The sequence below is a fragment of the Ipomoea triloba genome, chromosome 15, assembly GCF_003576645.1.
Source record: "Ipomoea triloba cultivar NCNSP0323 chromosome 15, ASM357664v1".
Lineage (NCBI taxonomy): Eukaryota > Viridiplantae > Streptophyta > Magnoliopsida > Solanales > Convolvulaceae > Ipomoea > Ipomoea triloba.
The window spans coordinates 26014590-26029021 of NC_044930.1; the positions used below are offsets into that span (position 1 = coordinate 26014590).

General features: G+C 35.5%; 2 protein-coding genes across 3 annotated transcripts; both read right to left on the reverse strand.

Annotated features, from left to right (window-relative positions):
- Nucleotides 1-1263: 1263 nt before the first annotated feature.
- Nucleotides 1264-4493, reverse strand: LOC116006620 (putative late blight resistance protein homolog R1B-17). The gene is made up of 3 exons (XM_031247060.1): nucleotides 1842-4493; nucleotides 1657-1747; nucleotides 1264-1556 (listed from the first exon to the last, which is right to left on the reverse strand). The coding sequence occupies exons 1-2, from the start codon at nucleotides 4404-4406 to the stop codon at nucleotides 1679-1681; spliced, it is 2634 nt and encodes an 877-aa protein (XP_031102920.1). The 5' UTR covers nucleotides 4407-4493; the 3' UTR covers nucleotides 1264-1556; nucleotides 1657-1678.
- A 2575-nt stretch (nucleotides 4494-7068) lies between these two features.
- Nucleotides 7069-13071, reverse strand: LOC116007421 (putative late blight resistance protein homolog R1A-10). 2 transcript variants are annotated; one of them, XM_031248088.1, is made up of 4 exons: nucleotides 12964-13071; nucleotides 7650-10061; nucleotides 7463-7551; nucleotides 7069-7104 (listed from the first exon to the last, which is right to left on the reverse strand). In XM_031248088.1, the coding sequence occupies exons 2-3, from the start codon at nucleotides 9972-9974 to the stop codon at nucleotides 7498-7500; spliced, it is 2379 nt and encodes a 792-aa protein (XP_031103948.1). In that variant the 5' UTR covers nucleotides 9975-10061; nucleotides 12964-13071; the 3' UTR covers nucleotides 7069-7104; nucleotides 7463-7497. The 2 variants fall into 2 exon arrangements, with proteins under 2 accessions (XP_031103948.1, XP_031103947.1); XM_031248087.1 differs by lacking the exon at nucleotides 12964-13071 and having other exon boundaries at nucleotides 7650-10139.
- Between the last annotated feature and the right edge of the window lie 1361 nt (nucleotides 13072-14432).

The window sequence follows — 14432 nt, forward strand, 5'->3', positions numbered from 1 at the left end:
AAAAATTGTGTAATGTAATTTTGTATATTGAAATTTAAAATTGTAAACATAAAATTCTAAAATTGTGAACATAGATCGAGCCTCGAGGTCCACTTGTCCCTAGCATAATTTGCCGTATAACAATTGCCCCAGTTTTCATCCATTTCATTTGGGCTTCTACGTTATAGCCCATAAGGGCCCAAGTATTCTCTCTCGAATAACTTCCAGGCCTTTTACTGTTATGAATACTTAGAAAATGCTATAAAAGCGGAGGAGGGGAATTAGGGCATACTATAGTCTTCGAACCCTTGTTCTGCAGCTTCCAGTTTATGTTATCTTCTTTTCGCTTTCAATTTCTCTTACCATATTGTTGAATCGTGGAGTCAGATTTGTGTCAGGCATATGAATCTTTCTGTTTGAGCACCTCAAGCTTGGGCAATTTGTCAAACACCTTCCGTTCATGGAAGATAAGGCTCGAGTTGCCGAGCTTGTGGTGCCCAAACTGAAAGATTTTGTCTTCTGCAGCTCGGAGACGGAGGGGAAACCAACGCCCACAGATCTGAAATGGTGAACATTCAGATTAGGCATGAGAGTCTGTTTGAGATCCTCGAGGTTGGGCAACTAGCCGATAATCTCCATGTTCTTCGTGGATGATAGGTACAAGTTGGTCAATCTTAAGGTCTCCAAACTGAAAGATTTTGCGTTTTTGTGGCTCAGGCTGGAAGATCCACCTGTCCAAAGCAATGAAATCCGCCATGCTATTCAAGCAAGCTCACCCAACACAGCTCCATTTTTTGTTTTGTTTTGGTTTTTTTTTTTATTAAAACGAAAAATATTTTAATAATCAAATATTGTGGTAAAAGCCATAAATCGATATCTGATTCTAGTTTATGGAAATCAATCATTTGAGCAATTGCAAAAATAGTATGATGGCTAATTGCAGATGTTGTGAAGCATTTTTATGTAAAATTTTAGTAAGTAGGCATATGCAAATGCAGGTTTCATTAGCACTTGTAATAGACTATGTCTCCATTGGAGAAGAAATACAATGTTACTCGCACGGCTAGATTGTTCAGATCAAATGAGCAGCAAAAAACACAGCACCAATCATGCAGTATATATTAATTGCATGGGCATGATTTGTTAATTGCATGTACATAATTTGTTATCATGCCCATAATATGGGCAGAGACCACCACGGGCATGGTGTACCCTAGTCATGATCTAACGATTGTGAATCATGTGGTTGGGCTGTATTCAACCCCAAGAGATCGAACAACAATATGGAAGAGATAGCAATTGTTATAACATGGACCAAGGTTTTTGGTCCATATTATATTGTGATATTGTGAATCTCAATTAACACATTTTGCAATGTGTCAACCAAGCTGTCAATTACAAGTACAAAATGTTGAGATAGACAAACAAACAACTTTATTGGTTGCAACATAAATCCCAAGAGACCGGACGACAATATGGAAAAGATAGACAAACAAACAACTTTATCAGTTGCAACATTAGCCTCTACAAAACACACCATTTTCATAGCTTTGTTGGTTGCAAGAGATCACCTTCATCTGTGAAGAAAAGTATACATACATCAAACATTAACATTACTTTTTGCAACTGTTTAGGATTTTATTATAAGTATAGTTCATGTTTCATATGCATACATACCTTGCTTTAGATCAGTCATGTTTTAGTTAACATCATCAGATCCCTCGCTGTCTTCTTCCTCAGTTTCGCTTTCTTCTTCTGGCATTTTTTCCTAGGAAAACAATTCCAAGTGAGAACACAAACATAGGAAGTAATAAGCAGGTATATAGTTCGAATGTTAGGATTGAGTATTTGAGAGAGACTACCTTAATTCCAAGTTTACGAACAAGTAAATCAATCCCAAAGTCCTGTAGTTGCTCTTTAATTTCCTCAGCAAACTTCACAAGGGAAGAATAACAACTTTCTAACTCGATTGATTCCAGCGTGTAAATTCCAGCAAAATCATTTGGAATGCTTACTAAGTCCCAACAGTTTTTTAGGACTAGGCGCTTCAAAACTGGGAAGTGTTCTGAAGTTGCATTCCAATGTTTGAGATCTGAACGTGCAATGAGGAAGAGCTTTAAATTTTTAAACCCCTCCTCGGATGGATTCCACTTTGAGCCGCAGAAGGCAAAATCCTTCAATTTGAGTACTTCAAGGCGGGGCAGCTTGCCGATTATGTCCATCTGCTTCCATGGAAGATAGGTGTAACGAAGTGACAGCGTCTTAAGGTTTGGTGATAAAGCAGCTGGAAGAGAGAAGCGCTCGGCCCTTCCCACTTCAAATTTTAACTTCTCAAGCCGATCTAAATGAACAAGACTATCAAGAGCACCATGTGGCAATTTATCATCAATGTAAATCCCTAATTCTTTCAACTTAGGTACTCTTTTGAAGTTAGTTTCGTGGTTCACATTGGCAACTTTCACCCAATAAAGAGATTGTAATCTTTCTTGAACCATATTTGGAAGATAGAGTGCCGCCCTCTTGGAAAGATGAGCATGCCTTAGCAGTGGCAAATCCAAAATATTAATCGGCAGTTGCAAGCGATCCTCCTCCCTCCACGAATGAACCACGAGAGTTTGCAAATTTTTAAGCTTCAACAATTGAAAATTGTAAAGAGAACCTATAGTAGTTAAACCCAAGTATCTCAAATGAACCAAATCCTCTAGCCCGCTAGGCACACCATGCCAGTATTTTATTAAAGACAAGTCCAACACTCTTAGCAATTTCAAACACGGGAATTCCAATCTGCATTTCGCAAGATATAAATCCTTACCAAAATGCATAAAGGACCGGATCCTATCAAGCACATGATTCCCATGAGTTGCTTGAGTGATCGGCCATTGATTTTTCCTGCAGGTTATCCAACGACAACTCGACTTTGATCCATTATGTGCATCCATAAGGTTCTCCTTTAGCGCCTCTCTCACGCAAATCTCATGCAACAGATCATGGAGCTTACACGACTTGATATTCCCATCAAAACTCCGCATGTTAACCTGAACTAAACTTCTACTAATAAGATCAAACAGGTAAAACACTGACACCTCTTCCAAACTCATATTCTTCTCCGACATTAAAAGCCCCTCGGCCGCCCATAATTTAGCCAATTTCCCGACAAGAATGTCACTGTCTTCCGGGAACACTCCGAAGTAAAGATAACAAGCTTTCAAGTGACCAGGCAAGTAGCTATAGCTCAACGACAGCACTTTAGAACATGTCTTACTAGGATCCACTTTATCCAAAGACCTAACATTGTCTGAAACATCCTTCCACTGCTTAGATTCTTTAAGTTTTGCCAGAAGCCCAGCAATCACAACAATGGTAAGAGGCAATCCCTGGCATTCCTCAACAATGATTTTCCCAATTGGTGTAAATTCAGGGAGATCAAAGTCCTTTTTCCCAGAAACCTTTAAAGAAAACAACTCCCAACTTTCATCTGATTTTAGAAAGCGCATTTGGTGAGTATACTTACCCAATGCTCCCGAGCTATCAACATACTTAGCTACCTCGTCATGCCTGGTGGTCGTCAAGATTCGACTGGCGTTCATGTTGTCGGGGAAGCAACCTTGGATGTCGTCCCAGGCTTTAGTGTTCCATATGTCGTCTAACACAATGAGATACCTTTGACCCATCAAGCTTTTGCGCAGTTGGTCCGCTATCTCCCCGTCGTCTTTCTTGTAGATTTCACTGGTCAATGGCACAATGCAGCCCAGAAGGCGAAGGAGAATCTCTTTTTTGTTGTGCTGGTGTGAGACGACAGTCCACGCAGAGATGTCGAAGAAATTTTTGATTTCTGGATCTTCGTAGACTGTTCTAGCAAGGGTTGTTTTCCCAATACCGCCCATCCCGGTAACGGCGATGACTTCCCGATTTTCAGACAGCTGTTTATCGACGAGCAACTCCGATATCCTCTCCAATTGATCCTTGCATCCGATCATTTCGTTCCCGGCGGCCAAATTGTAGTGTGTGGAGGCGGAAATCACGGAGATTTCCGCCTCCGTAGACGGCGGGGTTGAAGGCTCTTTGACGGGTAGGGTTTGCTTGTGAATCTCGATCCGGGATTCGAGCGATTCAATCTCTTTCATTACGGATTGGAGGGTGTTATGAAGCCCGCGGCGATCTCCATTGCTGGAAGACGAATACACCTCTTTGAGTTTTGACTCGATTTTGGCCTCTAATTCGACGGCAACGTCTCGGATTTTCGCGTCCAGAGCTTCATCTGCGGTTTGGATCTCCGATTCCTCCAGAAAGGCTTGCAGAGATCGGAGCTTGTTGGATAACGAGACGGCTATTTGTGAATCGTCGAGAATATTGGTCAAGAATTGATTGGGTTGCAGAAAGTGTTGGTCTACAACTCCCAGTAGTGAAGTTACGACAACAAATGCCATTGGAGAGTTCTACTCAGCTAGCTAGCTAGTACAGAAAGATGGAATCAGAGCTCAGATTGAAATCTTGAGCGAGGAATGTGAATTTACTTTGAGCTGAGCTATGGACTTGCATTGTCAACGATCTAAAGTCAATGGTCTACGCAACCAAGTCATTTTTTATCTTTTCTTTCACTTTCAAAAATAAAAATACTCGAGTAATACATTTCAAGATTAATAGAAAAGAAAATGTTGCCAGAACAGTTTGAGATCTCACGTTGGAAGGAAAACATAGAGATTGTTGTTCAAAGTAAGTAAGAGATATTATAATTTACATTTTTTTATATACTCTGCCAGACGAATTGGATATAAGGAGTCATTGGAATTGAAGATTTAATTGTTTCGGAACAAGAAAAACACAAAAGATTTTATTGATGCGAAAGTGTTTCAAAGTCTGCATTACAAGCTAAGGCCCTCCCCAATAGTGGATCTTGACCCAGTTTAAGAAATAAAATCTTGAAAATAATTTTGTTAACAAATGGGGCAGTCGTTATACCGTGGACCATGGTCCACAGTGCATTGTGGACCATGGGTCATGGTTGATACTGCAGTTGTGTTGAACTGATACTGCAGTTGCGTTGAAGGGATACTGCAGTTGTGTTGAAAAGATACTGCAGTTGTGTTGAACGGATACTGCAGTTGTGCTGAACGGATGAATGTCCTCTGTTCCGTGCAACTGCAATTTCCTTTCAACACAACTGCAGTATCTTTTCAACACAACTACAGTATCCGTTCAACACAACTGCAGTATCAGATATGATCATGGTCCACAATATAATTTGCGCAAATGGGTGGTGGAAATAAGGCAAGTTCTTTCTCCTGCAAGGAGAGGATTTTGCTAGCTCAAAACGGGGTCCACCAAATGAGAGCACAATTGCGCCCCATGTGCGTCGCAAATTATATCGTGGACCGTGGTCCACAGTGCATAGTGGACCGCGATCCCAAAACGACGTCGTTTTGATTAATGAAAACATACGGATGAATTCGCGCCACTCACTTTCTTTTCATATATACTGCAGTTACATTTCAACACAACTTCAGTTACATTTCAACACAACTGCAGTTACCTTTCAACACAACTGCAGTTACATTTTGATATAACTACAGTTTCATTCGATAATATAAAAACACAAAAGTGAAACTGTTATTCAGTATCTGTTCATATACACTGCAGTTACATTTCAACACAACTACAATTACATTTTGATATAACTACAGTTTCATTCGATAATATCAAACACAAATGTGAAACTATTATTCAGTATCTTTTCATATACACTGCAGTTACATTTCAACACAACTACAGTTACATTTTGATATAACTACAATTTCATTCGATAATATCAAAACAAATGTAAGGCAGTATCTTTTGGAATGAACTGTAGTGTCAATTACGGGATTCCGTCTCCCACTTACTAAAACGACGTCGTTGTGGGACCGCGGTCCATAGTGCATTGTGGACCGCAGTCCACGATATAAGAACTGCATGTGCGTGGGACACAGATTAGCATCCAGGTGGGCGCATGGATTTTTTTGTATCATTGTAAAAGTTGTCTATTGATTTTCTCGAGTCGATTTGCTATTTGCAACCTAACATGTTTCATGCCCGACTATCAATTGAACATAGTTATGATAGTTATGTTTTTTTACGTAATGTCATTCATAGATATTATTTTTGTTTTTTGAATTAAAATTTGAAAGCAGCATTCAAAATTTTGAATATTTAAATAAAATTTAGATCTAACCGAGTTGATCTAAAGTGCACACATAACCACACCATTCAATATTATTATCAGCAGCATTCTATGTTGGTAAAAATGAAGAAAAACAATTAATTAAATTTTGAGTGACTCTCGTGATGTGAGATGAGTTGGGTCAAGATAAGAATATAATACTTATATTGAAAAGTTTAATATTAATCAAGAATAAAATGTTAAATGTTATGCTTTTAAATGAAAATATAAAAGTATTGCATTCTTTTTATAAGTAATAAATAATATTGTATTTTTTAGTATAAGTAGTACAATTTTTATTATTATTATTTTTTTAATTTTGACCCGACCCATCTCACGAATAACGATCCTAGTCTTACAAAATTTTTTGCCTTTTCCATACTTCCTTATTTTAAACATAATAAGGAAAATAAAGGTTGATAAACATGTTTTCAATTTTTTAATTAAAAAGAAAAAGGAAAATAATTGTAAAAACATAAAAATAAATCACAAAAAATGCACCAAACAGGCCTGATCTTTTTGAAATCTTGAGCAAGAACTGCAAAGAGTATAGAGCAAATTTGTAATTACATATAAAGCCAATGGTATATGCAACCAAGTCATTTTTAATCTCAAAAGTAAAACATATTACAGAGCTGTCCAGCACTTGTGTTCATTTTCCAACAATCACATTATTCTTGGGAACCAAATATTATTTTGATTTGATAGATAAGACCAAAACATTAACACTTGAAGGAATCCAATCCAAAATACCAAAGAGACAGAACAACCACAATCCTAACAAAAACCAATCACATTGACTGATCTGATGAAGAAATTCAACAATAATACATCAACTGCAACATCAGCAACTCAATGAAACATCTGCCAGCAGGAAGGGACATATATATTTCTGGGAATTTTGCCTCATTATAGCTTCTACTGATTCCCTTCAAGAAACACAAATTGAAAAGCTAAAATTATTTGCAAATAACCAAATAGAATGTCCTCCCCTTTCTATATCTAAATGTCAAAACAAACTTAATATTACATTTCGATTATAGCCATTTTACCTTAGTAAAGGATTGATAAGAAACTTCTAAGAAAATAAAAAATTATCCGATTTTCTTCTTAAATCCTTATTCATACTGTAGAAAAAATATCCAACAATTTTGTATAGCAATCGTATAAGAATTTTATAAAAATCAGAAAAAGAGATATGAAATGCAATATCCTATCAGGCTATCAATATTAAATAGTTCAAAGGATATGAAAATTGATTGGTGTTAATCTTCCATAGGTACATACCTTGCCTAAACCAGTTTTGCTCAATCACAAAATAATCAAATTGCATATTTTCTCTCTTCTTTCGAACTTTCATCCTTTTGCAATTCGTCCTAGACAAAACAAGATAAGAAGGATTTTAAAATAAACCCGGAATCAAAAGACTTAGAACTCATTATTTGAAATTAAGAAATGAGAAATAGAGATAAACCTTGGTTAAAAAATGTCGAACAAGAAGATTATCATATCCATAATCACTAAGATTTTGTTGAATAATCTTTGCAGAATCCACAAGAGAAGAACAACAATCGATTAACTCAATTAATCGAAGATTGGTATTATCTTCAAAACCACTTGGAAGTTCTTTCAAGTACCAGCAATATCTTAGGGCTAAGTACTCCAAGACGGGAAAAAGATAATCTACATCAACATCCCAATGTTCGAGATCCGAATGCGCAACAAGCAAGAACTTTAGTCGATGAAACGTCTCAACACTTGGTTTCCATATTGGGCCACAAAAAGCAAAATCTTTTAGCTTTAGTACTTCAAGATTGGGAAGTTTGCCAATAATATCCATCTCCTCCCATGGAAGATAGGTCTTACAAAGAGTTAACTTCTTGAGATTTGGTGGAAAAGAAATTGAGAGACAAAAGTGATCGACCCTTCCCAATTCAAATTTTAACTTCTCAAGACGATATAATTGAGCAAGACCATCAAAAGCATCACTCGACACTTCGCCTTCAATGTAAATCCCCAATTCCTTCAAATTTGGAACCCTTGTGAAATCCCGGGGTTTTGAGTCCCAACTAGCAATTTTCAACCAGAAAAGAGTTTGTAAATTTTCTTGAACTGAGCTTGGGAGATCAAGTGAAGATCCCTTGTCAAGGTGCACATGCCTTAACCAAGGCAAATCCAAAATATCATTACACACTTGCAAATGACACTCTCCCATCCACGAAAAGAGAATGAGAGTTTGCAAACTTTGGAGTTTAAACAATTGAAAGTTATAAAGAGAACCAGTAGTGGTTAAAGCTAAATATCTCAAATGAATCAAGTTCTCAATTTCATTGGGCATGCCATTCCGGTATTTTATTAAAGATAAATCCAAAACTCTTAACAATTTGAGACATGGAAATATGAAGCTGCATTTTCTAAGGTATAAATCTTTTCCAAAATAGAGAAGGGAACGGATTTTACCCCAATTGTAATTCAAAGAACTTGGTGTAAATGGCCAACGACGGGATTGGCAACTCATCCAACAACCACCAAGTTTTGATGATTGTTCTTCTGTTCCTACAAGATCATCTCGATATTCATTACTAACAACCAACATGTTCTCTTCTTGTGCTTTTCTGAAGCAAAAGCTACGTAGCAAATCATGAAGCGTACATGATTTGACTTTCCCATCAAAACTTTGCTTCACAACTAGAACTAGATTTCTGGCAACAAGATCATACAAGTAATCCATTGCTACCTCTTCTAAACTCTTGCCCATTTCTGGCTCTACAAATCCCTCTGCCACCCATAATTTCATCAATTTCTTGACATCAATGTCACTGTCCTCGGGAAAAATTGCCAAATATAGCAAACAAGTTTGCAGGTAGGTTGGCAAGTTATTGTAGCTCAATGCAAGTACCCCTGAAACTGAATGAGAGTCCATTCCCATTAATGTTGAATTAATATTTTGAGCAAAATCCTTCCACTGCTCTGGTTTCATGCCATGCCTTTCGAGAAGTCCGGCAATCAGAACAATTGCTAGTGGTAATCCACCACATATCTCAACAATTTTTCTCCCAATTGGCTCGAGTTCTTGTGGACAAACTCCTCTATTAAACATTTTCCTGACAAATAGATCCCAGCTTTCAACCGGATCTAGAAAACGTATATGGTAAATAAATGCTTCTGATGAGGAAGCATATTCAGCCACTTGCTGTATTCGAGTAGTTATCAGGATTCGACTTCTGTTGAGATTGTCAGGAAAATATCTGTGAATGTCATCCCATACTTGTGTACTCCCAAGATCATCAATCACAATCAAATACCTTTGGCCTAGCAGACGTTTGCGGATTTGTAATCCTAGCAGATCATCAGTATCGTCTCCTTGGGGGATTTCGGTGTTCCATGAAGAAATACATCGTAAAAGGCTCAGAAGTGCTTCGCTTCTACTGAATTCTTCAGATACACGGATCCATGCTCGAATGTCAAACTCACTCAAAACTAATGGATCCTCATAAGCTTTTTCAGCTAGAGTGGTTTTCCCTGCGCCACCCTTTCCAACAATTGAGATGATTTCTCGTTCCTTGTGCCCGCCTCCAATGAGCATGCCCATTATTTTCTCATATCCATCTTTGAGTCCGACCATTTCATTCTCCAAAGGAAAAAAATAATCCCAGGCGGATGCGAGTTTAGGTAGTGGCGGCGGCGGCAGCGGTGGTAGTACATCATCATCATCATCATCAAGTGAGGCGGTACCGGTTCGTCTTATTTGCAGATCATTACTGATGCGCTCTTCATCAATCGACTCAATATCATCCATCACAACTTCAATTGTTGCAAGCTAGCTAGCTAATATAAGCAGATCTTCACAAGCAGCAGCCTCCTGCAGTCCTGCTTGGATTGTCACCTGCCAATGCCAAATAAACTAATTCACTTAGTTTGGACTCGGTTTCATCTTCTGCTTATTGCTCAAATGGATTTAACAAGAAATGATAGATGGTACGGTGAAGAATGTTATTGCATCGATCCGATGTGATGAGGAAACGGATTATTTCACTTCCAACTTCCAACCCCTCTGCTATCTGATCTATTATTACCTACACACACTTTTGGCCACATCAAATTTTGCCTAAGCTACATCATATCATATGATCCACCTTAATTTTCAATTTCCTACACCATCAAAATTAAATCTGCTTATTGGCCAGGAATATAATTATTGGGGATGGGAAGAAAACAAGTGATTTATATATAAACTTTATATATATAGACTAAACGTCATTGTGTAATATGGAGTAATAATTATTTTTATAATCATATTAATCAACAAGGAGAAATATGTCATTTTTTTTCTCGTTTTTTTCCCTTTCCTTTGTATGGCTGAATTGCATTTCAGACGAGGGGCTATGAATTGCAATTGCAATTGTCTCCAACCAAACAATGTATTTTTGCAATTCATGAATATTACACTGCCATGAAATTTCAATTCATGCAAACCAAACACTCCATTGGAAATTGTAATTGGAATAAAATACTTAACAAATGTAATGAATTTAAGTGAAATAAGTCTTTTTGTTGCACACACTATTTGTATATATATTTAAATTCTATATTGAATGCATAAACAATAACTTTATTTACTTTTCTTTTATTCTATTGTTTGAAAATAAGAAAAAGTAATAATAATAAATTTATGATTACTAAATGATTTGAGGTATATTAACAAAAGTGAGCAAACAAATATAATAATAAGTGTAGTAAAGTACAATAAGGTATAGTAAAGCACAAAAATCACTAACTAAATGTCACCTAATTATTAATAATTAAGGTAAAATTGTAGAATAAAATAAAACCATATATAATAATTGAATGATACTTTGATTAATTAAAAATAAAAAAGATTTAAAATGACCCGCAAGTTGAGGAGGTAAACAAAAACCGAGGAGTTGAATATTAGAATGAGTGCATGTGCTAGACAGCTATGTAGTAATTGACATTTGCTATTTTATTAATACTAGTTGATAATTAACAAAGCAAATTTCTTATTTAATGTGTTATCTTAAAATGAATAATAAGAAAATCTCTCCTTTAAATACAAGTTGGCCGTCTACGAAGACCGAACCAACAATTTTATTAACATATCTGGTTCATTATTGGATAATCTTAGATCAAAGGTTGAAAATCAATGCAAAGGAAGAAAAATTCAGTAGTATTTTTATAATTTTATATATGTATAATAGCTGATACATTTAGATATGTTTAATGGTACACTTAGATATGCTTAATGATGCTTTGAGTCTAAATGCACTATGTTTAATAGTACACTTAGATATGCTTAATGATGCTTTGAATCTAAATGCATGGCCAATCATTTCTATGTGAAACACAAATAAACCATTACTTTGTGATGCACACAAACCAGGCCACTACTCAATACATCATAGACCAGAACTTAGCCAACTATAGAAATATGCATGGTGCATGAAAGTATAAAAATGTCACCACGTTTTTCCACGTTTTCATTGATTTTTAACCGTTAATATATATATATATATATATATATATATATATATATATATATATATTGTTGGTTTTCATGGCTGCGAGATAACCGTTCGACTAATCAATACTACTGTAAAAACTTATAGACAATAACAGAGAATAACACAAGAATAGTTGAACAGAGTAACTATGCTTGCATCAAAGTCAAAACCCTTAATAATGTGATCCAGGGGTATTTATACAAGAATAATAGGCCTTGAAAACATGGAAATATCTTAACAAATATAGTCTTAGGAAAGTTACTTAAGCTATCAAACCGTAAAAAATACTTGCCAAATCTGGATTAGGAAAGAATACATGCGAATCTGTCATAAATGCTGGATTCTTTTAGTATTGCCGCCTCTCAGAGCGCACCTAGTCGGACGCCACCTCCCGACTGCCTGTATAAGCCGGACCACCCAGGTCCTTCCATACGGACCACAAGCTGAAAATGTGTAGCCAGTCGGCGGGCTCCAGATACCAGGACCCTTCGGGTCAAGTACCCGATGGGGGTATCCATCATATATATATATATATATATATATATATATTTGAGGTTGCCCTCCAAATTAAGTACTAAAGTTACTGGAGGAGTTATTTCTCTTTTTAGCCTTTGATCATAGAATCAATTTCACAGCTAGTTCAAGTATTTTAAGATTGTCACATTGGTCTTTTATATATAGAGTCCACATAAGGTGAAAAGTGGCATCCAAGTAAAACATGAGATGAGATCAACAACTCTAAAAAAAATACACTCATCTATGACTTCAGTAGTTGATTCTGGTTAAAGTTTGAGAAACCAATCAAATTTTACTTACTCGATCAGCACTGCTATATCCTTATAAAACTGAACATGATTCTATTAAGACTACAAATTAAATATTTCTTGTCCAGTTCTGGCAGCTTAAACTGTACGTGCTCTGTGTACCTATTGCTAACACAATTGCATCTCAAGCAAAATGCATTCAATCAATGATAGTCGTAAGTAACACAAGCTCACAAGCATTTTATAGAACACTCATTGTAAAATCCAATGATTAAATAGAAATAGTCGTCAAATAGAATGAGAAAAGAAACTAAACAACTGGTAAGATCTCAGTGAATCCAATAGACATAAAACAGAAGATGCACACTATACATGAAACCACACAGACACCCACAAAAGATCGAATAATCAAAACACACAATACCAGCGGGAAAACTCGATCGACGGTATGCATGTAGAGAAATGCATAGATAGAATAGTTTGGAGAAGAAGCAATTGTTACCAAATGGCCTATAATTCGAGCTTGAGCTCCTCCTTTTGATCAGAGAAGTAGTGCAGGACGTAGGGTGCGACCCGAGTAACGACGACCCAATCCCCGAACATACTCACGTGAGCCTTCAGCTGCTTCAAAGAATCAAAGATGCAGCTTTGTTAGGTTTTCTCATGAACATATTTGAGGTTGCCCTCCAAATTAAGTACTAAAGTTACTAGAGGAGTTATTTGTCTTTTTAGCCTTTGATCATTGCATCAATTTCACAGCAAGTTCAAGTATTTTAAGAGTGTCACATTGGTCTTTTATATATATAGGGTCCACATAAGGTGAAAAGACGCACCCAAACAAAAAATGAGGTGAGATTGACAACTCTAAAAAATGAAAACAATTTTCAATCTTTGTAAAACTTGTAATAATATAAAACTTTTACACTTTAATTTGTAATATAAATCTTTGCACTTTATAGTATATATTAGTTTTACACACGCATTGTGCGAATGAGCTAATGCCCAAGGTATATATTTAAATAAATATTTCAAAGTATATCAATGTAATATTATATATGATAAGTTCAAAAATAGGTCATTGAATGTCGAATTTGTTTATTTAAATAGGTAATTCAAAGTATATGAATGTAAGATAATATGATATATTCATTATAATTGTCATTAAAATAAATGTTTGCAACTTTGTAAAATTGATAGTCTAAATACTTAGTCTAAACACGATAGTCTAAATAAATACAACTTTGTAAAATTTATATTAATTCTGATATATTTAATGAATTCACAATAAGTATTTTACATACAGGATCAATGAATGCAACAACAATGACTATTTTGAAATTTCTTCATTTTCTAGATTTGTCAAATTGATTGCAACATTGTTATAGTCTTAACAGTTTTTCAATGTGCCAATTGCCAAGTGTGTCACGATGTTCTATTATCCTGACATTTTTAATAATGAGTTTTAAATGTAGATACATGAGATAATGATTATCTAATTAACATTTACATATTACTATTAACATAAAAGCATACAAGCCTTTTAGCTGTTCTACTCGGGTTCATTTGGTTCAACCATTATTGTTGAATAAGTTATTGTTGAATAAGTTATTGTGGTTAGAGAAATTACTAGTTTAAGGAATAAGATTACATAAGGCAGTCGATATTTGAACATTTTAAATAATCTTAATAAAGAAATACAATTTACCTTTAAAGTGAACAACTATGACGTAATAAAGACAATATAACTAATGAAATTATTTCTCTTATTTAATTTATTGATAATAATTTTTTGAATAAAGGTATTGTAGACACATAATTCTAAATTAAAGAAATACATATGTATTATTTTTTGTTGTAACTACTAATTTATTTAATTTAATAAGAGTAATAGAGTGGGGAACTTACTTTTTCATCAACAACAATGAAGTAATTGATTATTTTTAAAATTTCTATTCGGTGTTAAGACAAATT

What these genes read in the sequence shown, in the direction of transcription:
- LOC116006620 (XM_031247060.1), bottom strand. Translation starts at nt 4,406, where the DNA reads ATGGCATTTGTTGTCGTAACTTCACTACTGGGAGTTGTAGACCAACAC. An exon ending in TTCGTAAACTTGGAATTAAG is followed by an intron (nt 1,748 to 1,841) that starts GTAGTCTCTCTC and finishes TTGTTTTCCTAG; the next exon opens with GAAAAAATGCCAGAAGAAGA.
- LOC116007421 (XM_031248088.1), bottom strand. Translation starts at nt 9,974, where the DNA reads ATGGATGATATTGAGTCGATTGATGAAGAGCGCATCAGTAATGATCTG. An exon ending in TTCGACATTTTTTAACCAAG is followed by an intron (nt 7,552 to 7,649) that starts GTTTATCTCTAT and finishes TGTTTTGTCTAG; the next exon opens with GACGAATTGCAAAAGGATGA.